Consider the following 24518-nt stretch of genomic DNA (forward strand, 5'->3'; position numbering starts at 1 on the left):
CATTCTATTTATCTCATAGTAATAGCCCATTCTTCACTTAAGCACTTTACAGGTCTTTTTATTTATTTTCCTGTGCGCTTGTGTATTGTCTTTTCCTCTTCCCCTCATTTTATTCCTTTCCAAAAACTGTTCATCAATGATATTCTCCAGTTCTGATGAAGAGTCCATATCCAAACAGCTTATCTGTTCTCTCCATAGATGCTGCCTGGCCTGCTGAGTGTTTAGTGTTTTCTGTTTTTGTTTCAGATCACCAGCATCTACTGTATTTCTTTTTAAAGATAAATAATAAATTTGTTTTATGGGTAGAAAATGTGATTAGATTTCCACTTTTGATTTGACATGTATTTATTGTTGCTTTAAATATATTTAATACCAAATATCTGGATTATGCTGTGTGTCCAAGATATTTTCCACAGCATCAATCAACAAGCAACAGTCAGCAAGATCCAGCCTATCTCCAGTTTTCTACAGAATGAAAATGAAGGGGAAAGAGACTGAGAAATCAGGTTTTAAAACCAAATTCTGCAGCTCTGCATTAAGTATCACTACATGACTGAGAGCTAAAATGACCATGGATATTTTGGATATCCTTGGCTGACATATCCAGTACTGGATTTTATATGGAAAAAGTATTGGCTAAGCCAATTAGACTAGTTCATTATCATGCCAATCTTGTTTTCATCCTTTGATAAGGTAATTAGCGATGCCAGAAACAGCAGGAGAAGATCTGTTTCCAGGAAACAATGTAGTCAAATTCATGCTGAGCTAGGGAATGCAAAGCAAAGACTCAGTAGGCAAAACCAATAAAACGTAACTTAAGTATTTAAGCATATTCAACTGGGACTGTATATTTTCACTGACACAAGCAAATGCAGAAAACAAACTTAGTACAATGGCTCTGGAACCAGCAGAACCCCATGGAAAAGGCAGGAATGACTGGTCGAAGCCCTATGGAATTTCAGCCCTTATGTTTAGCATAACTACAAAAATCTATCATTTCAAATTAAAAGAACCCTCTTTAGGCCAAGATCTCCAAATTACAGGCTACAATATTGGTTTCAGCTTTGGCCCAGTTGATAGCGCACTTGCCTCTGGGTCACGAAGGCTGTAAGTTCAGGTCCCACTCCAGAGACTGCAGCACATAATGCAGGCTAACGGTCCAGAGCAGTTCTGAGGGGCTATGACATTGCACAGAAAATTATGTATCATATTTATCCATAAGTATACTTCATAAGGTTACAGTGAAAGTAACTATACTGATATGTATATTGGTTTTAAACACTTGAAAATTTGCTGTACCTGCACTATTTATTGTCTCTTGAAACCAGTGTCTATTTTCCCCCTCCCATTCCAGCTTTTCAAACCCATTTCAGATTTTAATTTGACATCTTCAGGACCTGGCCTGTGTATCCTCCTGGTGCATCTGATACTATCGCTGGAAAGTTCAGTCACATGTGACGTTCTTTTATCTATGTAGGTGCAACTTGTAGTGTATGTAACCGTTCCACCTTTAAGAGAACTATTTTAAGAGTTGCACTACTTTATCTTGGCTGCTGTATACTGTAATACCGGCGGTGGCCACACCGGTATATAAGTGCTGTGTAATGATTTATTGGGCAGTTCCGCCCTGACCTTCGAATAGTAAAGTCCTGTTAAAGTTTACTCTTGTGGTCTGTGTATTAATTCTCAATATAACACGCAGACTTAACAGTGGCGACGATTACGATCTTACCCTGCGGCAGAGATACATCCAAGGCAGTTTAACGGGCGTCGAGAAGAAGCATCCGCCCTCGTCATTCTGCTGAGAAAAGACTCGGGTCTGCAGAGCACAGGAAGAATTCTAACACGAAGCCTTCCACCAGCAACAGGCAGGATCATCCCTTCTATCACGGTAGTGGGTAAGCCGATCAGCGACGAACAGCAAGTCGGTCACGTTGACTGTGAAGTAGGGGAGGGAAGAACGGAGGATATAAGGGCGGAGAACTCGACCACGGCCGGGGAAAAGAGCCGGACAGAAGTCGGGGCCAGAAGCGCTGAGACTGGGGCAGCGTAGGCACGGAAGCCGCGGTGAACGCAAACGCAGCCGGTGAGAGAGACCGCAGCGAATGCAAACGCAGCCGGTGAGAGAGACCGGGCTGCAAGCGGGCTGGGAGACGCAGCAGCGTCGAGAGCAAGCTCGACTGCGACTGGTGAAAAAGGCCGGGCAGCTACCGAGGCCGCGAGGCGCAGCGACCGGGACAGCAAGGCGCGGGAGAAAATAAGTTAAAAAAACCGCGGAGAACTCAGCCGCAGCCGGGGGGGGAGGACCGGACTGCAAGAGGGGCTGGGAGGCACAATTGAAAACCGCTGGGGAGGGCGAACGCAGCAATACGGCAATCGCCGTTACAGCCAGCGGGAGAGACAGAGCCCGAGCGAGCGGGAGAGACAGAGCCCGAGCGAGCGCGCGAGACCGAGTAGCGGGAGAGAGAGGAGACCAAGCGAGCGAGCGAGGGAGACCGTGCGAGCGAGGGAGAACGGGACCGAGCGAGGGAGACCAATCGAGATTTCCGCCCAGCGGCTTACAGCAGCTTTCCGCAAAGGACCAAGAGCTGGAACTGTCCGCCACCAACTGATTGTCCCCAGCGCCCGGTTGCCCCTGTCGGGAAAGGGAACAAGGAACTCAATCAGCTGTTCTCGCGCTTTCAGAATAAACTGAAGCCGGCGCGCAGGCTACGAACCCCGAAAGCCAGCGGTCGTCGCCCGAGGGCAAAGCTTTACCCCTCCCGCCAGAGGAAGAAACGCGGGAAGCCGCCATTTAGGCGGGGAAGAAGACAAGCGCGGGAAACCGCCATTCTCGGAGGCGGGGGAAGAAGATAAGCGCGGGAAACCGCCATTTTTGAAAAAAAAAGTTAAAGAAAAATTTCGTTGTTGTTTCTCAAAAAGATTGCGAAGATGCCTAAGCGTGCTAACATCAACGATTTCGATCCCGATGTGGAAGATTGGGCCACGTATGTAGAACGTATAGAGATATATTGTAAGGCAAATAAAATATCAAATGATGATAAAGGACTAACCTTACTAAACTCAATGGGTGCGAAGACATACGGGCTATTGAAGCATCTTCTATCACCAGCTAAACCGGCGGATCAGACTTTCGCTAATATTGTTGCTGTCCTGAAGGATCATTTGAACCCCACACCGCTGATGTTAGCGGAACGATTTAAATTTTATGCGAGAACGCAACTGAAAGAGGAAAGCAACGCGGAGTACTTGGTTGAACTGCGTAGGCTAGCGAAATACTGTCAGTTTGGGGAAAATCTGACAGAGGCACTGAGAGACAAGTTCGTGTGTGGGTTGTCAAAGGAAGGAACACAAAAGCGACTGCTCGAAGAGAATGATCTTACACTTGATAAGGCTGTCTCTATTGCAGCATCGCATGAAGTCGCAGCGAGAGGCACGGCGGAAATGCAGCTGAAGGCAGCGGTACTCGGCGTAGATCAAATGGCTTTGGGTACAACGAAATGTTATCATCGTGGAAAGACAACACACGATCAGAACCAATGCTGGTTTAAAAACCAGGAATGTAGAAAATGTGGCAAGCTTGGTCACATAGCTAACGTATGCCGGTCAGGTAAGAAGACCAGCAACAAAAAGTCACCGCAGGAAAAGTGCAGAAAGGTACATAAGGTGGCTGAGAAGAGTTCGGATGAACAGAATTCGGATTCAGACTCCAACAGCCAGGAACTGGGTAGTCTGAGAATTCACAATGTGAGTAAGGAAGCTGACCTACAAACTATCTGGGTCACGCTCAAGATAGCCGGAGTCCAAGTGAAAATGGAATTGGACACAGGATCAGCCCTAACAGCCATAAACCGAAGGGACTACAAGCGGCTATTCTCACATATACCCTTGAGAGATACCAAGATTGTATTGCAGACATACACGGGGCAAAGAGTATACCCCATCGGAAAGATAAAAGTCAAGGTGAGACACAAGGGCAAAGAACACCAAGGAATGGACTTATATGTACTACCTGAGGGAGGTCCACCACTTCTGGGACGGGAGTGGATCAGGAAAATAAATATGGACTGGCACTCCCTAAAAGCAATAAAGAGTGAGAACTCGGTGAAGACAATCAGCTCAGACTCTGGAACTGGTGATGGTAAGACCAGCCCATGTGCAAAAGACAAGTCTAAAATGGACTTGCAGACTAATGATGGAAAAACGAAGGAGTGCATAAATGCTTATGCTTCAGAGGAGAACAAAGTATCAGAACAGAATTCCACTGAACAACAACAACATAGTTTGACAGAGAATTCTGAGTCTGTCCAGTCTACAGACATGCACATTTCTGAGGAACACCGGGCTCGAACTCAACTCCATTTCAAACTACAACAGCAATTAGAACAAATGATTCGCCGTTTTGAGCAAGAGATGAATGCAACGAAAAAGTTCTTTGACACAGAGTGGGAGAATCTGGAAAGACAACAGAAGCAGCTGATGGAGAAAATGGAGCAGGAACACACAAACCGTCTGCGCGAGGAGGCCAAACGAATCAAAGCTGATTCAGTTTCTGAAGGTGCGTGCTCTAATCTGGTGGAGCAAGATGTTCAGCAACTGAAGGCGCTTGTTAGCAGGTTGCAGGCAGAAAAGGCTGATTTGGTTGCCATGAATTCCGAGCTCCTACTGAAGTTGGGTGCAGCATCACCGGACGATTCATTTGTTGAAATTCGAATGGTGGAGGCTGCGGATGATGGCGAATTAAAAGCAGCAAAGGAGCCCCAGTGCAAGGTTACAAACAGCCCTGCAGCCTATACGTCAAAAACACATGACGACGATACTGGGAAACGTCTGATGTCAGAAGAGTTAACGGTCAGCCAACTCCTTCATATGCTGAGGGACAAGACTCTGAAATGGGAAAAACTTGAACACGAGTTTCAATCTTCAAAGGAAAGGGGTTCGGAGCTCTCAAAAGTTATTGAAATAGCTGAGGTTGCAACACAGACTGAGAAGATTGCAGCAGAGCAGCCCTTGGATGCCAAGAGTACGCTGACTCACGTCAATGTAGAACAACAGAATGCTGAAACAGCTGCTCCAGTAGAGGGATTGAATAGTCCGATCAATCAATCTCCGAATGAAGTTGAAGTATTGAAATCACAAATGATGTCATTAGTAAAAGACTTGCAGGAAGCCCAGAAAAAGCTGGATGAAACTGAACACATGAAGAAGTCTCTTCAGGAGAGATGTCTGGATTTGGAACAAAAGCTGGCTAACGTCCAGCTGGGCATGGAGGAAATAGAAGACCCTCTCGCTGGCCTAGCTCAGGACGACACCGAATATTACCATGACCTGTTCTGCCCAGCTTGTGGGGAAATCTTCCAAAGTGCAAAAACCATGAAGAATCACAAAAAGTCTAAGAAACACCGGGAGATGGTGGCGCTACTACGGCAACAGGAGGAAGAGGAGGAGGAACTGTGCATGCAGCTGGGAGTGGAGCCCAGAGAGTCTCCAAGAAGCAGAAAAGGAAAAGACGAAGCAGAAGACGATGACCCATCTGAACCATTATCACCTCTACCAGGTCACGCACGTGGTCCCTCCGAACTGAGTCAAATCAGTTTGGAAGTAGAAAAACTTCCCAAGGTACTCGAGCTTTTAGAAGTCAGCAATGCTGGTTCTGAAGTTACGGAAGTTCAAGCTGGTTCTGAAGCTACGGAAGTTCAAGCTGTTAAGTCCAGTGAAGGACTATTAGATGAGTCACCCCAGCAACAAGAACCTACTACACCATCGAAAACTACTACACCACCGAGGCGTTATCCGGACCGAATCAGGAAGCGCAGGAGGCGCCACCGCAGAGACTGAATCTGTGAACTGTTTTCCGCAGAGACTGAATCTGTGAATTGTTTTCCGCAGAGACTGAATCTGTGAACTGTTTACATGAAGTTGTGTATCTATGTTATGATGTTATGTTTAATGGGGAATATATATATTGTAAGCTAAAAAGGGAGGATTGTAGTGTATGTAACCGTTCCACCTTTAAGAGAACTATTGTATGTAACCGTTCCACCTTTAAGAGAACTATTTTAAGAGTTGCACTACTTTATCTTGGCTGCTGTATACTGTAATACCGGCGGTGACCACACCGGTATATAAGTGCTGTGTAATGATCTATTGGGCAGTTCCGCCCTGACCTTCGAATAGTAAAGTCCTGTTAAAGTTTACTCCTGTGGTCTGTGTATTAATTCTCAATATAACACACAGACTTAACACAACTGTCATTAATACATTTATATATAGGAGGGTGCCGTGACTTGTGCCAATGCAAGAGGAATTATTTTCTTCATACAAATGATGTACTTGCATCCATTTTCAAAATGTTCATTCAGACTAATGCATGAATATCTCTACACTGAATTTGTTACATATAAAACCACATAAAAGTATGGAAGAAAACCATCTGTAATAATGCATGATGCCAATACATTCATCAGTATAATATACACAGTAAATCAATTTTCCAAATTCCATCAGATGTTAAAAAGGTGACTTGAATCATATCGATTTTAGTGCAGCATTGTTATGGTCCAGTCTGAATCTCACTTACAGCACAAGTGAAGTACACTACTATTCAGATTATACAGTTTGACTTAATTGGATCTACCACAACAGACCACAGCAATTGGTGTTTTTAACATAAATATTTACCACCCAATCCACCCAAAGCAGCCGTAGTACTTCAACTCCCAATCTCTGCAGGATGGCAAAAAATTACCGCAGTCCTAAACATTTGTTTGCCATCTGTAACAAACAGTATTACAATCCTTGAATCAGTGTAGCTCTAAGGCATGAACTGAAACAGCTCTCATTATAAACCGTTTGTCTTGCATCATACGGAACATGGAACCCCTCTCTTACCATAGAAACTTCGTCTTTCACAAACAATACCCAACGTGTGCCTGAGTTACTGCATACGCTCTGATTACCAAACTCTGCTTCTTTCTACCATCCACATGGGTACATCAATATATAATATAGCAAAAATGTATAATGATTCCAACAAGTAATTGCCCTACTGATGACTCTGGCATTAGTTTAATTATATCTCAAAAATCAAAAATGATAATAGTTCCATCCCAGCACAAATGATATCTTTTCACTGAACGTACATTGCGTATGTAATCCAAATCTACACATCTGAATTTATAAATTTGTGCTTTACTGATCACCTTTTAACCCTACAAAAACTGCAGTAGCATTTTTGCACCAACAAATAAAACAAAGTGAAATTAATTTTTGATGGTTTTATGACAAATTGAGAGTGTTTTGAAAACTGGAAAAGACATTTGGCATGCTGTAGATCTTTTTTATCCTTCGCACCCTCACCTCAAACTTTCTAATCTTATGTCATTGTTTATTTTGATTCTACTACAACTCTATCTCTATATTAACTCCGAGTACTAATCAATCCATCAGTTGTCCAGTCTTGTATCTATTGACTCATCTGAATAAAAATTAGTTAATGATTGATTTAATTAAGTAATAAGAAATGAAAATGTTATTTATTAAAACATTTCATTCCAATCACATCCTTAAGCATTCACTGTTTATACCTGGGTCTTTCCACTTTTCACCACAATGAATGCTGAACATTTGCACACAGTAAAAATCTAGCATTTTTCAGCCTAACTGTACCATATCTTACATAAGCTTTGTCAAATTGATCATCAGTCCTTCTTACATATTTTGAATTTGATTGGTTGGTTAGCTACAACTGACAGATCAAGTGTACGGGACTTAAAATGTCCTGCTCTGGCCACATTAGTCATCAACTCCTTGATTGTAATCAATAAGCTCATGGCAGCAAAATCTCAGGGGGGTGCTCAGTAATTATTGCAGCAGGGACTGGATCGATAATATCTGTACAATTCCTGTGTAAAAATGTACACTCAGTTTGAGAGAAATTGACTGGGCTATTCCTATGACACTTGAATTACTTACAAGGGCAGCAAAGTCAGCACTATAAGCTCACCCACAGCACGGGAGTGTCTGGGCTCATCGAATTTGGTCTCTGGCCATAATTTGAATAGGTTCCATGTGTAGGTCTGCATTTGGCTTGGAGTGGAAAATCTGGCCAGGCGGCAGCTGTTAAAAGGACTGCTGCTAGCTCTTAAAGGGGAGGATAATTTTTGGTGGCTAAAAACCTTTGCTGGCAAAAGAAATAAATGAGAGGAGAAATGTGGACAAAACTGCCCCATTTAATAATGATTCATTGGAGACCCCACTGCAAGAGGTGCAGTAAATGAAAGTGGCCTATTTGGGGCAGAAGACCACTATCCTATGAAAGTAGCAGTGCATGGAGGGAGGTTGTCAACTGAGACAATGCAGTAAGTCATGTCCTTTGTGCCAGAGTACAGATGAGGGATAAGTTTCTGGTATCAGAAGGATTTTGCATACATTTCTATTAGAGCCCATTATGAATGATACAAACCAAAATTGTGAACTATAGCACCCTAAAGGAGTTTACATTTAAACCAGTGAAGACAACCATTCCCCTTTTGTACACTCTTACAGTGTAGAAACATTTGCATGAAACACTTTTATTGGGGCACAAAAATAACTTTTTTCTGTGTTACCTAACTGCATTACCACCAGAACCTACATGCATTCTCTACTATAGTGAATTCATATATGGAGGGATGTAGGCTAGCCACGTGAGTGTATGTCTATATACTATGGCAATTTCTAGTATCTAGGTATCTAGCTTGTATTCCAGAAGGCTGCCTACAACCACTGGAAATGTTCACGCATTAGTGAAGGAACAACTGTGTTGAAGGACCACGTGCTGTGAGGAGATGGGATCTTCAGATTGGGGAATATGGAGATATGAGAGGACAAGGTATTGCAATCACTTTTGGATTGCTCTACTACAACAACAACAACTTGCATTTATATAGCGTTTTTAAGGTAGTAAAACGTCCTACGGCATTTCACAGGAGCGTTATCAGACAAAATTTGACATTGAGCCATGTAAAGAGGTCTTGGGACAGATGACCAAAAGCTTGGTTAAAAAGGTAGGTTTTAAGGAGCATCTTAAAAGGAGAGAGAGGTAGAGAGGCAGAGAGGTTTAGGGATGGAATTTCAAAACTTAGGGCCTAGGCAGCTGAAGGCATGGCCGCTAATGGTAGAGCAATTAAAATTGGGGATAGTAAAGAGCCGGCAGACATATCATGGACCAAATGGCCTTCTTCTGTGCTAAATCTTCTTTCGTTTTAGAAATTGTGGGTGCTAGTGAATCAAGGCTAGAATTCAAACTACACCCCTCTCCTTGGGATCAACAATCTATTTCTAAAGGTTGTTGGATATTTTCTTAAATAGTTTGAAATCTAGATTATGAGTCTCAATAAAAAATTGGATTTTGCAAACTATTACTCAACAAACCAAAATTAGGAAGAATGGTTGTAAATCCACATAACCATTAGGGGGAGCTGAACTTTTAACTTGCTAATAATCTGCTCATTTTCACATAAAGAATATTCATTAATATGCAATTGATTTTATTTTACTTCATACTAAAATCTATTCAACAATGTATTTTTCAAAAGCATCAGATAATCACAATTAGCTTGAATTCAAAAGGCAAGGACATCTAAATGACATGGGATTAATGTTATGAATAACCTTATGAATATACAAGTATGCCAAAAACCTGACCTTTAAATTAATTTTTAAACTGCGCTATTACATTTCAATCATACCTGTTAGAAAACATAATTTTAAAAATGAAAAGTCGGGTGAAGATTCAAAATATGGACGGAGCAATTCAACTGGCGCTAAAACAGGTGCAAAATGGGTATAGCAGCTGCTCCACACCCCAATTACATTGGCAAGAGGCAGGAGCCAAATTGGTGCTCGTGCTTCATTTGATTATGACTGATGAGCTGCCAGTGCTACTCAATCTGTTTACTGGCAGCTCACCGATTGGGATAGTGGATAATTGAGCAGCAGTGACGCCATTTTAAGGCAATCTGCAGACAAGATTGGAGGAGGGCTACCATCCCTACAAGTCCTGTGCCCATTAGAAGAGGTTGCACTGGAACTCGTAGGCAAAGGGTGCGTCAGGAGTATCGCAACTGACAAAGCTGGAGGAAATGCTTCCGCAGTGATTTTGGCCATCTTACCCTCTTTTTCTCTTCTCATTGAACTCTCTCCTGAGTGGTGCTGCTTTGAGCTGCCGCTCACCTGAATCTGCAACTAATTGCTAACTCTTGTCCATCTATTCTCTCTCCAGGTCCATCACAAGTAACGGGTCTACTTGCAGGAAGAGGAGGAGAGCCCACCTGAAGAGACACCGTCACTCACCCTTACCGGCACCAACTCAGAAATTGGCCGTCCATATACTTTATAAAGTGAGTTGGAGGGGTCTGCACTGAGAGATTCATTGAGCACAAGTGCGCAGGATCAAGGGCAGGGGGATAGAACGGCTCAGGAACCAGCTCGCCAGAGGGAGCGCCCACATCTTAGCCCTGCTGCAGAGAGCACAGATATTAACTTCAAGGGCCCAGCCAATAGGAGACGATGGTTGTGTGTTACCAATGTTTCAAGTGTATTGGACTGCCTGCTAGCCTGCGCACAATGTCAGACAGTATGGAGGAGTCCATCTCCAACTTGTCTGGGGTCATCGCGAAGGGTATAGAAACAATGCAGTCAAACATGGGGCGTGTCATTACCTCTATACACACTGCAGCAGGACCCTCAGTTATGGAGGCTTTGATGGAAGCTCAGACTGCTCCCATTGTGGCTCTGGCTTCCAACATCTCTCCAGCTTGCAATGCATGAAGGAAGGTATGGATAGGGGCTTCCAAACAATCACTTCACTCCTGCACTCTGTTCTCAAGCAGAGCAATGGGATTGCTGAGACGCAACCCCATGCGAGTGGCTGTGGTGCCATGGGAGAGGCAGATACACAGTCCTCTTTCAGGATGACAGCATGCCTGCTCCCCACAAGACCCGGAACCTGTGCCCATGTGGATGCCAACCAGCCAGCTGGGCTAGACTGCCCTGGCTGCCATCGAGATACTGCAGACTACAGCTCAGCTTTCTAAGACCAGAGATCCCAAAGGTCACCCACCATGGCATCTCAACTGCCTTCAGTAGATACCTCCCAGGTTTAGCCATTGGGGTAGCACCTTGTAGGAGCACCAGATTATGAAAATTAGTACTTAAGACGGGCACTAGGGTTTGTACAAGTGTGACCTTTAGTTTTTCAACTTGTTTGATCCTAATTGAAAAATTAACTATTTGGAACCACAGGCCAGAGTTTCTTTGGATTGGTATTTGTTTGACCATGCCTGGTGAAGTGATAGCCAACCAGCATGGGTATTGCAAAGGTAGATTGGGAAACTATGTTAAAAGGTATGACGGTAGACAAGCAATGGCTAGCATTTAAAGAATTAATCCATCATTTACAACAAATATACGTTACTTTATGGCAGAAAAATCCCACAGGAAAAGTGGCCCAACTGTGGCTAACAAGAGAAGTTAAAGATAGTATTAGATCAAAGGAAGAGGCCTGTAATGTTGCCAAAAAGAGTAGCAAGCCTGAGGATTGAGAGGATTTTAGAATTCAGCAAAGGAGCACCAAGAAATTGATGATAAAGAAAGGGAAAATAGAATGAGAGTAAACTCGCGAGAGACATAAAAACAGACTGTAAAAGCTTCCATAGGTATGTAAAAAGGAAAAGATTAGTGAAAGTAAATGTGGGTCCCTTACAGGCTGAGAAATTATAATGGGGAATAAGGAAATGGCAGAGAAATTAAACAAATACTTTGCGCTGGATTTTCATTGAGGAGGCGGGACTACAACCTTTGGGGTTGTAGTCCCGCCTCCATCGAGTTCTAGCCAACCCATGCGATTTAGACTTGATTGACCTTGTTGAGCCCGCCCAGTGGGCTCAGCAGGCCAATTAAGGGCCACCTGGCAACAGGTGATGTCACAGATTGAAATTTCATCTGTCAAGACCTTTTGACAGATGAAATATCAGCGTTTCACAGCTGTTTGAAGCTGTCAAACACTGACAATCTGTACTCCAGGTTAATTCCTTCCTCTCAGGATGATTTAGAGATCGCCCCAGAACAGAAAGCAGAGGCTGCAGATTTTGATTCTGCTTTCTGTGCCGGTGAGATGAGGGACTCCTGAGACCTGAAGGAAGGAAGGCTGTAAAGGTTAGCAGAACTTCTTTAAACACTTTACACAGACCAAACACACTTACCTCTGCACTCATACGCCCATCACTCACCTGAACACCGGACATCTCGACCCCGCCAAGCCCTTCATCCCGAAGGCCCGCCTCGCTAACTTGGCGTGGTTTGGAGCCGTCGGGAATCCCACATTTTAACAATGAAAATAGGGATTAGGCTAAAAACTGCCTGTTAACTACCTGCTAACAAACAGTTAATTGGCACTAATCCCCTTCCTGCCTCGGGGAGGCGGGTCCCAATGCGGGGCGGGTATCCGCCTCCTTTGAAACTGGCATGGAGGCGGGTTGGGGGTGGGATGGGGTCGGGACCCCCGATTTCGGGATTTTAAACCCCCACACGCCTCCAATCCCGACTCCACAGCCCAATGAAAATCCAGCCCTTTGTGTCTGTCTTCACGGAAGAAGACGCAAAACACTTCCCGGAAATAGTGAAGAACCAAGGCTCTAGCGAGAATGAGGAACTGAAAGAAATTAGTATTAGTAAAAAAAAAGTACTGGAGAAATTAATGGGACTGAAAGCCGATAAATCCCCTGGACCTGATGGCCTACATCCTCGGGGTTTGAAAGAGGTGGCTATAGAGATAGTGGATGCATTGGTTACCATTTTTCAAAATTCCATAGATTCTGGAACGGTTCCCGCGGATTGGAAGGTAGCAAATGTAACCCCACTATTTAAGAAAGGAGAGAGAAAACAGGGAACTATAGACCAGTTAGCCTGACATCAGTAATAGGGAAAATGCTAGAATCTATTATTAAGGACGTGCTAACAGGGCACTTAGAAAATAATAATAGGATTGGGCAGAGTCAACACGGATTTATGAAAGGGAAATCATGTTTGACGAATCTGTTAGAGATTTTTGAGGCTGTAACTAGCACAATAGATAAGGGGGAACCAGTGGATGTGGTGTATTTGGATTTTCAGAAGGCATTCGTTAAGGTGCCACACAAGAGGTTATTAAACAAAATTAGCGCTCATGGGATTGGGGGTAATATACGAGCATGGATTGAGGATTGGTTAACAGACAGAATATAGAGAGTAGGAATAAACGGGTCATTTTCAGGTGGGCAGGCTGTAACTAGTGGGGTACCGCAAGGATCAGTGCTTGGGTCTCAGCTATTCACAATCTACATCAGTGACTTGGATGAGGGGACCAAATGTAATATATCCAAGTTTGCTGATGATACAAAGCTGGGTGGGAATGTAAGTTGTGAGGAGGATGCAAGGAGGCTTCAAGGGGATATAGACAGGCTAAGTGAGTGGGCAAGAACATGGCAATGTGGAGAAATGGGAAGTTATCCACGTTGGTAGGAAAAATAGAAAAGCAGAGTATTTTTTAAATGGTGAGAGATTGGGAAATGTTGGTGTTCAGAGGGACCTGGGTATCCTTGTACACAGACCACTGAAAGTTAACATGCAGGAACGGCAAGCAACTAGGAAAGCAAATGGTATGTTGGCCTTCAAGAGGATTTGAGTATAAGAGTAAAGATGTCTTACTGCAATTATATAGGGCCCTAGTGAGACCACACCTGGAGTATTGTGTACAGTTTTGGTCTCCTTACCTAAGGAAGGATATACTTGCCATAGAGGGATTACAACGAAGGTTCACCAGACTGGTTCCTGGGATGGGGGGATTGTCCTATGAAGAGAGATTGAGTAGACTAGGCCTATATTTTCTAGAGTTAAGAGATGATCTCATTGAAACATACAAAATTCTTACAGGGCTTGACAGGGTAGATGCAGGGAGGATGTTTCCCCTGGCTAAGGAGCCTAGAACCAGGAGTCACAGTCTCAGAATCTTTAGAATTCTCTACCCCAGAGGGTTGTGGAGGCTCAGTCGTTGAGTATATTCAAGACAGAGATCGATAGATTTTTGAATATTAAGGGAATCAAGGGATATGGGGATAGTGCAGGAAAGTGGAGATGAGATAGAAGATCAGCCAAGATCTTACTGGATGGCAGAGCAGGCTCAAAGGGCCAAATGGCCTACTCCTGCCCCTATTTCTTATGTTCTTATTAAGTTAAGAACATTCATCTGGAGGGTGCAAGGACTGTGCCTGATTGTAAGAGAGACCGTTGGGGATAAGAAGGGGGAATGAGTAAACCAAAGTATTCCTCACTGATTTATTGCCATAAAGCTCTGGCAGATGGCAGGAGTGCTCACTCTTGCTCTTTCTCTGAATCTTTAGCATCCTGCTGTTCTTCCTACTCCTGTACCTCTGTTTCTTCCTCCTCAGGTATTGTAACGGTAGCCCTCTCTCTAGGGCAAAGTTATGGAGCATGCAGCAAACTACAATGAATCTGGAGACTCAGGGCTATATTGCAGGACACCTCCATGCCTATCCAAGTAGTAGAACATCTGTTTCAGGATGTCGATGGTTTGCTCAAACGGCACTCTGGAGATGTGGCTCTAATTGTAGGGCTCCTGTGTCTGTGCTTCGATTCCTGATAGGTGTCATGAGCCATGTGCTCAGGGAATGCCCCTTGTCCCCAAACAGCTGGTCGGACACCCAATGGTCGTGGGTGGAAGAGAGGGGAGATTGAGGACTGCCGCAGGACAAAGGCATCATGACTACTGCCAGGAAACCTGCCACAGATCTGCACAATGCGCTGCCTGTTGTCACACCAACTGAACATCAAGTAAGTGGAAGGCCTTCCTGTTGCTGTATATACCGGGTTCTGGACATGGAGCACGCAAGGTTGTGTGTGTGCAGTCAAACTTTTCCCTGTACCTGGGGAAACCCTGCTATCCTCGCGAAGCTCAGAGCTCTGTCTTCTTGCCTCCTTGGGAAAATGATGATTTTGTTTCGCTAACAAAGAGCGCATCCGTTACCTGCTTGATGCAGCAATGCATGGTTAATTGACCGACGTTGCTAATGTCGCTTGTTGCAGCATGGAATGTCCCTGAAGCATAAAAATTCAGGCCTACAGTAAGCTTCAGAGCTACAGGTAATAAAGTCTGTGACCTGGTGCAAGGCTACAGTTGGCGCTGCAACAAGTGACACAGCTTTATCCCAGCATCCTTGGTGAAGCGGAGCTGCTGGACGCACTGCTGCTCAGTTAATTGGAGGCAAAACGTTCCTGTACATCTATGCAGTGTAAGGACTCCTGTGTCTGCCTCTCCTATGCCCTCTTCTCCCATCAGCTGCAAATCTCTGCACTCTGACTTGCTGCTCTTCCTCCTCCTCCAGCCCTAATGGCAGACCGAGCAGCACACCCATATTGGAAGGTCGACTTCCAAAAAATAACACAATTTTTCAACTCAACTAGAGCAGCCAACACAGCTATAAATGGGCCTAAAAGTCCACAAGCAGTTGAAAAAAAATAACCAGAGACTTACCTGAGTGCAGCTGAGCATCCCTTTAAATAACCCTAGTGCAGCCTCCTTCTCAACTGTTGCCACCAAGGATTTGTGGGTGGGTTTTGGAATGAGCGGCTGCAGCGTCCCAAATACACTTTGTCACAAAAGCAGTAGCTTCCTCAGTCTTTCTAGATTTAATCAGCACTAGAGTCTTTCCTTTGCAGATATTACTTGAAACGATTTTACAGCATTTGCACGAAATGTAATCATGAACAATGGGAAAGTACCAGCTGTTACTTTATGAAAGTCCCTTCTTGTTATTGATGCTAATTTTGAAGGCAAAGTTTGCCATAAATCACATAGCTGAATAAAATACTAATAGGTCTGCCATGGTGTACCTCACAATAAGTCAGAAGATACGCTGTTTTTTGCTACATAAGGACATCTGATTTATAGTAAATAATTGAAATTGCATTTGTGTTGCATAGTTTCAATTAATAAAAAATAACTGGTGCAAAATGCAATCCTCAAAGTGTTCATTATCTTTAAATTTGTTTAGTTATTTGTACATTACAGACCCGCGTAGTTTGAGTACCTTTATGTTATATTTGTTGGGTTTTTGGTTCAATCTGAATTAAACAGATGGATCATCAAACTCAGAGCCAGAAAGAGGCATTTGAATTTTGCCATCTATCCAAAGTACCCAGAAATGTTACCATTCCCACTGCTCGTTCTTTCTTTCTTTCTTTCTTTAACTGTAACCTGTTGCAGCACACCTACCTTCAGGTAGCATTCAAGCTTTTTTTGAAAATATTGTACTTCAATAGTTTAATCACCAACACAATCCTCTGCCAAGTTTCTTGTGCTGTTACTCTCTGAAGTAATCTCAATGCTAGCATGATAATGTTCTGCCAGTGGATTCCACGTAGGCTGTCTTCTTTTGAAAAAAAATGATCATTTCACAATGAAGTGTTACATAGAGCTTGCCTTGCAAGCTCACACAGGAGGCATTTTCAATATTGAGATCTGTTTTAAGCCTTGGATTTTAAGAGCCTAATGAATGAGACGTTAAACTGAGCCCCCGTCTGCCCTCTCAGGTGGACTTAAAGGACCCCATGGCTCTCTTCAAAGAGGAGCCGGGGAGTTCTCCCAGTGTCCTGGCCAATATTTATCCCTCAACCAACATCACTAAAACAAATAAAAACAGAAAATGCTGGAAATACTCAGCAGGTCAGGCAGCATCTGTGGAGAGAGAAACAGAGTTAACGTTTCAGGTCGATGACCCTTCGCCAGACCTGAAACGTTAACTCTGTTTCTCTCTCCACAGATGCTGCCTGACCTGTTGAGTATTTCCAGCATTTTCTGTTTTTATTTCAGATCTCCAGCATCTGCAGTATTTTGCTTTTTTTCACTAAAACAAATAACTGGTCATTTATTTAATTGCCGTTTTTGGGAGCTTGCAGTGCGCAAATTGGCTGCCGTGTTTCCTACATTACTAGGGAATACTTCAAAAGTACTTAATTGGCTGTAAAGCACGTTGGAACAGCCTGAGGTTGTGAAAAGCATTATATAAATGCATTTTTTTCCTTCTTTCTAATGTTTGCTTCTCACCTTTCAATTTTACCCTATTAGGGTCATTCATTATCCACAGTCATCTACCGTATGATCTAAATAATTTTTATTTTTAAGATCAATGGCATTTAAGCTCGTAAGCATTTTGTTTCAAAAATATCAATGATACCGTTAGCAAGTATTTTTGTTCAATGCAAATTTAATTGGTACATTATGTAGTATGCTGTCATTCTGGCAATCAAGCCAACCAGCAATTATACTTTTAGGTATTTTTAGATGCTTATAGTTTTCATAATGCATTGTACCACAAATGCTTAAAAGCATATGAGTTACCAGCTGCCTGACCTCTAAGTAGCCTAAATGTCAGTCTATCATCCACAAAAAGTAATCTGAATCAATACAGCATGTTTTCAAGTTTTACCTAGGATAGCAACAACTTCGTCATCTTGAATTACTTCCAAGGACCCAGAAACCACAAAGCAAAGGTTGTCCACACTTTCGCCTGCATGGTAAATTAAATCTCCTGGAGCACTATGTATGGTCTGAAACTCCATTGCCAGAGCTCGTAGACAGCCGTCACTTGCGAGTCTAAATGCTGGGTGCTCTTTGAAGACTTTGCGGTTTAAGTGAACACAAATGTCTGCTCGCATATCCTTAGGGCAAATTTCTAGAACCTATAGGGGAAACATGTAAAAAAAAAAAAAATTTTTAATCAATTTTTGCTTCATAATTTATTAAAAGCATACTATACCTTTCGGTAGATGTCATACACTATACAGAAAACATCTTGCATGCAAGCTAGATGGAACACCTTTTTTCTGTAATATACAAATAATCATATCTGCACAGAACCGTTCATGCACTTTTGATATTATTCAATTCTACTTTACTTGTGAATATAAAATGTATTAGCAAAATCTCATCAATTGTTTCCATGCTCTTTTACCATATAATAGAGAAGAATAGGACATTTGGTATTACTACATCATTGGAAGAGTCAGGAAAATTATAAGGATCATATAATAATGATGCAATTAGTTCAGCATTGCTGTATATATTAAAGTATGTTCAATACAAGTTACTAGAGATCTACTGCTATTTGTTAAAAAGTGTTTGAGGGATACAAGAAATGTATTGTGTAATTAAGCACCGTGTTATATGAGATTAATATATATATATATATATATGTCATTTATTTATGCTCTCCAGTGATTCTTTTAGAAATTAGGTGGTCTTAATGCTGTAAATAATGACTGCATCACTGCATGCTTGATCAGTACAATATATAAAATCATATACTAACTGTGTGATTATGATAGGAAAACAATCTTACCAAAAAGCCAAAGTATTGAAAAATTTCTCTGAATGCTGCTTAAATATTTCAAAGACAAAATAATGGAGCACTAATGTCGGATAAAAAAAAATACATGCAGCTTTCTGTTAATCTTTGCTTAACACATTCCTAGAGATAGCCTGCAACTCGGATGCAAGACTTGGAGACAATATAATGATTTATTCATGATGTATATTCTAGAAGGAAGTTAAGAAGGAAATTTAAAAAAATCAATACAGTTACAGGCAAACAAAACCTGTGCAATGGTGGAGCCACACTTCAACTGCATAGTTTGCAGCAGTATACTGTATACAACAGTATATTCAGTTTGAGATTCAAGTGAGTTTCAATAAATAATAGATTACATGTTAAATTATATTTACTTTTAAAATGCTAGAAGCCAAAATTCCTCTGCGGTTGTGCAGAGTATCCAGGAGTTACCCATTTGCCTTGTAAGGAGATGGACCGCCATCTGCGCCTTAGAAAACAAATACTTGCAAAGGGGTGGAGCCAGGGTTCCTTATTTCAGTAGTTACCTCTCCTTAGGCTCAGTCTAGACCTGGTGCATCAGCGGGTGGCAATATACCCAGTATGTTGAGACATACTGGCCTCCATAAAGGTGGATGCGTCAAGCAAATGGCCTGAACTCCAGAAGACAAGGAATTTTTTCTCAACAGGGCACAATGGCTGGGCTGGCCTGGATGATCTCCCTCCCACACAGCCGGGTAAGCACAGGAGTTTCCAGCTACCATGGGTAGGCCCGAAGTGGCCCGTGCCCACCAGTCCTATGGTAAATGAAGTGCCCTCCTATAGATCCCGCAAAGCTCTGCAGGGAGAAAGGAGGAGGATGGGACAGTGGGGCTGCTGCTCACAAGGCAGCAATGGGCGACTCGATGGGCCCTTCAAAGACTTCAGCATAGTTTGTCATGATTTCAGAACAGTTATGGGAAGATTTTACTACAAAGGCAGAAAATTTGCTGTATCCATTAGGTATCAGCATGATTTTGTAATTGAATACGAACCTAAATGCATTATATATTTGAGAAAAGCTCCAACTCATAAAATACATAAAGAGCTAACATTTATGGGACTTCATATATTGCATGTTTGTTGCTGATTCCAAGTTCAAAAGTGGCACAGTACTTCTGTTTGCCATATCAAGACGATTGAAACATACATGTTTAATGTAAGGAAATTTAAAAGCAAGATATTGAAAGAAGAAAATTACTTTGCACAATGTTATTCTGGAGACCCAAAGAATCAAATTAAATTATAATTTTAATCACTGAACCTGCAACACCTACTTTCTGCTATGCTGAGAGTTAATGAGCATACAGCAGGAATTTGAAAAGACAATATTCACAGTTCAACTTTGCATTTGAAAGGGAGTCTCCATAGTATTCAAATCTTTATGAATCAACTACAAAGGAACAGCTGTTCTGTTACACCAGTCACACTGCATTTTGGCAACCAGAAAACCTTCAAAGTCAACCAAAATCAGTTCTCAAAGTACCCACCATGATTTGTTGGAAACTGGTTAAGATCAAAAAAAGAGAAAACAAATATATTATTCTCTTACATGTTTAGCCATCATCCAGCTAGAACGTTATAATGTATTATTCAATGATTTTTATGGCATGTTGTGCAATGCATTTTGAGTAACCTATGTAAGCAGCGTAAAATTTGTAATGCTTGGTTAGTGCATCTGGACCAAATCTCCAAAATAGAACGTTTGTCATGTCAGTCCCAGACACGGTATTTTTAAAAGATATTTGACGTAAGAAAACTACTAGGCACTTGGTCTGCGTATTAAACAAGGCTTTAATCAACTGTTTTTCAACATGGAGATCTAGTTGTGTCCTTCACTAGTTCCTGTTAAAGAATGTCCTGAGCAAGCTGGGCCCATGCCCGAGTATTTATACTCTCCCTGGACAGCGCCACCAGCAGGCCGCCCAGTATCATTTCATAAGTCATTTCCACATGAATGACAAGATTCATGTCAATATTCAACTGGATAAGGCACATAAAACATTTTCAAAACAACCATCAGATCTCCCTTGCCATTGCTCACAGTAAGGCAGACAATAAGCTGTCTTATAACAGGTACAGTTTCCCTTGTAACACACAAAGTGTTAATTATATAACACACCTGTGAGTATATTTATCAATCCCATGCTTCTAGTGGGGTGCCACACTCAAAAGGGAGTGTAGTTTAGAGTTAATACACATTCTCTGGTCCATGCGCAATTCAACTGACCACAGGATCAGTGAATTTACTTGTTCTCCAGGGCTGTTACTCACGGAGAAAATTGAAACAAAAATGTTCCTCTCTTCCTTCAGCTGTCTCTTGGGGGGGGATTTTCCAGGGGGTTCAGCGGGTGCTACTGGTAGCGGGTCGGGTGGGAAAGTGCTTTTTTCCTGACAGCGGGTCGGGAACCCACTGTCAAACCGCCGCCACGCACCTTTACCCAATGTTGGGTCTACCAGCACTGAGCAAACCCGACACGCAGCGGCGGGGAAGGCAATTGAAATCATTAGCGGCTTGTTTACAGCCACTTAACAATGCTTTTTTCCCAGCTTTTTGATTTTGACAGGTCACCCACCAGTTTCCTACTGTGCTTGGACCTCGTCAGTGAAGCTGAGGCAGGAGGTCACTTGCCATTGTTTCAGCGGATGAGATGACAGCTTCAAATATCAAGTCAAAGATCTCAACTGATTCAGATATCTTCCCTTAGCCACTAGCTTCTCTAAACTGCATTTCCACTACAGATTCAGAATGCTGCAAGTCTTTACACAAGTCTCCATCCAGTCTGACCTCATTACCTCTCCCACCAATGACAGATAGCTTCAGTCATCTCTACTTCACTTGCCATCTATTCCATCAGCATTGGTGGCCTTTATACTGTCTCACCTTGGTCCTCAGAATCCCACCACAATCAGCCCGAACACCAGCAGCACCAACACCAACCTTCTCCGCAATCAACTGATGCTGCACAGGACACAGGGCATCAGCACCCGATCACATTGCTGCCCGAGAGGCATGGGATGGCCTCACCATGGGCACATTTACTTCACTTGGTGCAGTACACCCTGGCTGCCACATGATGCGCCGAGTTGGCACCACCCCACACCAGCACCATAAAGCATCCCTACAATGTCCACGCCACTTCTTTAACACTTGGCAGCATTGCGGGGGGTACCATAGGGCTGGATTTTGCCAGCCCCGAGGAGGTGGGACTGCCGGTAAAGCTGCAGAAAGAGGGGGTGGCTGGCAAACCCGCCCCCATCCCACCTCCGTGCCCTTTTGCCAGGAGGCGGGAAGCCGTCCTGATCTGGGTCCTGTCTCCTCAAGGTGGGAAAGGGATTAAATCCTTTTAACTGCCTGATAACAGGCAGAAAAAAGGATGAATCCCATTTTACATTTTCCACTGCAGGCTTTCCGACCTCGGAGAACCCCGTCGGGTTGGAGGAGTCAAGTAGGAGGTCTTCGGGTGTCGGAAGGGTCTGAAAGTGAGATGTAGAGATGAGTGATGGGTGCAAGTGTGGAGTGGTAAGTATGTAAGGTGAGTGTTAAGTGTTAAAAAATGTTCACTTACCTTTGCTTCTGCCGACAACCTTCAGCCGCTGTGGATCCGGAGTCCCGACATCTTCCTTGTAGATTTCACAGACTGGCTGTTGGATCCTCCAAACCAACAGTCATCTGAAATCTACAAAGTAGAAAGGTTTGATGCGTCCTGAACACAAGGGCTCATCAAACTACACAGAATGTCAGTGTTTGACAGCTTGACAGAGCTGTCAAATGCTGACATTTCTTCTTTCAAGAAGTCTTGACATGCTCTGTCAGTGACTTCCCCCTAATTGGCCCGCTGAGGGCAGACTTAACAAGGTCAATCAGGGGAAGATCCCACTGGTTGGTCAGAAGATGATGGAGGCGGGACTGAGACCCGACAAGCAGCAGTCCCACCTCCAACTCATCTCCATTCAAAATCCAGCCCATTTATGTCTCACCATTCACTTCAACTCACTAATCCACTTCCAAAGGTGGACAAATCAAATTGGGTAGGGCTGCCTTGAGGATGAGTTCATTGAGTGTATTAGGGATGGGTTTCTTGAGCAGTATGTAACTGAACCGACCAGGGGGCAGGCAACCTTAGATCTGGTCCTGTGTAACGAGACAGGATTAATTAAAAATGTCCTAGTAAAGGATCCCCTTGGAATGAGTGACCATAACATGGTTGAATTCCATATTCAATTAGAGGGTGAGAAGGTTGGATCTCAAACAAGCGTGCTAAGCTTGAATAAAGGAGACTATGAAGGTATGAGAGCGGAATTGAGTAGAGTGGATTGGGAAAATAGATTAAAGGGTAAGACGATACATGATCAGTGGTGTACATTTAAGGAGTTATTTTACAACTTCCAAAAAATATATATTCCACTGAGAAGAAAAGGGTGTAAAAGAAAAGACAGCCATCCGTGGCTAAGTAAAGAAATTAAGGATAGTATTCGACTAAAAACAAGGGCATATAAGGTAGCCAAATCTAGTGGGAGGATAGAGGATTGGGAAAACTTTAAAAGACAGCAAAAAATAACAAAAAGATTGATTAAGAAAGGGAAGATAGATTATGAAAGTAAATTAGCAAAAAATATAAAAACAGATAGTAAGAGTTTTTATATTTATATAAAAAGAAAAAGGGTGGCTAAAGTAAATGTTGGTCCCTTAGAGGATGAGACCGGGAAATTAATGGTGGGAAATATGGAGATGGCAAAAACACTGAATGAATATTTTACATCAGTCTTTACAGTAGAAGACACTAAGAATATCCCAACACTGGACAAACAGGGGGCTAAAGGGGGGGAGGAGCTAAACACGATCAAAATCACTAAGGAAGTGGTACTCGGTAAAATAATGGGACTCAAGGCGGATAAATCACCTGGACCTGATGGCTTACATCCTAGGGTCTTGAGGGAAGTGGCGGTAGGGATTGTGGATGCATTGGTAATAATTTTCCAAAACTCCCTGGACTCGGCAATGGTCCCGGCAGATTGGAAAACTGCTAATGTAACACCCTTATTTAAAAAGGGCAGTAGACAGAAGGCTGGAAACTATAGACCGGTTAGCCTAACATCTGTGGTAGGTAAAATTTTGGAGTCCATTATTAAGGAGACTGTAACAGGACATTTGGATAATCGTAATTTAATAGGACAAAGTCAGCATGGTTTTATGAAGGGGAAGTCATGTTTGACAAATTTGCTGGAGTTCTTTGAGGAAGTAACATATAGGGTGGATAAAGGGGAACCAGTGGACATATTGTATGTAGACTTCCAAAAGGCATTTGACAAGGTGCCACACAAAAGATTATTGCTTAAGATAAAAAATCACAGGATTGGGGGTAATATTCTGGCATGGATAGAGGGTTGGCTATCTAACAGAAGGCAGAGAGTTGGGATAAATGGTTCATTCTCAGACTGGCAATCAGTAACTAGTGGTGTTCCGCAGGGGTCAGTGCTGGGTCCCCAACTCTTTACAATCTATATTAACGATTTGGAGGAGGGGACCGAGTGTAACATATCAAAGTTTGCAGATGATACTAAGATGGGGGGGAAAGTAGTGAGTGAGGAGGACATAAAAAACCTTCAAGGGGACATAGACAGGCTAAGTAAGTGGGCAGAGATTTGGCAGATGGAATACAATACTGGAAAGTGTGAGGTTATGCACTTTGGCAGGAAAAATCGTAGAGCAAGTTATTATCTTAATGGCAAGAAACTGGAAAGTACTGAAGTACAAAGGGATCTGGGGGTCCTGGTGCACGAAACTCAAAAGGTTAGTATGCAGGTGCAGCAAGTGATTAAGAAGGCCAATGGAATGTTGGCTTTCATTGCTAGGGGGATAGAATATAAAAATAGGGAGGTATTGCTTCAGTTGTACAAGGTATTGGTGAGACCGCACCTGGAATACTGCATACAGTTTTGGTGTCCATACTTAAGAAAGGACATACTTGCTCTCGAGTCAGTACAAAGAAGGTTCACTCGGTTAATCCCGGGGATGAGGGGATGGACATATGAGGAGAGGTTGAGTAGATT

General features: G+C 42.9%; 1 protein-coding gene across 1 annotated transcript in view; it reads right to left on the reverse strand.

The window, feature by feature from the left end:
- The window catches only part of kcnh1a (potassium voltage-gated channel, subfamily H (eag-related), member 1a), a 393064-nt gene that overhangs the window by 217351 nt on the left and 151195 nt on the right, over nucleotides 1–24518 (reverse strand). The window contains exon 9 of the mRNA XM_085980872.1: nucleotides 17526–17778. Within this exon, the coding sequence (XP_085836998.1) occupies nucleotides 17526–17778 (253 nt within the window). The remainder of the gene's footprint in view (nucleotides 1–17525; nucleotides 17779–24518) is intronic.

This window comes from Somniosus microcephalus, chromosome 3 (genome assembly GCF_052327205.1).
Source record: "Somniosus microcephalus isolate GS21.2 chromosome 3, FLI_Smic_1.0, whole genome shotgun sequence".
Taxonomy (NCBI): domain Eukaryota; kingdom Metazoa; phylum Chordata; class Chondrichthyes; order Squaliformes; family Somniosidae; genus Somniosus; species Somniosus microcephalus.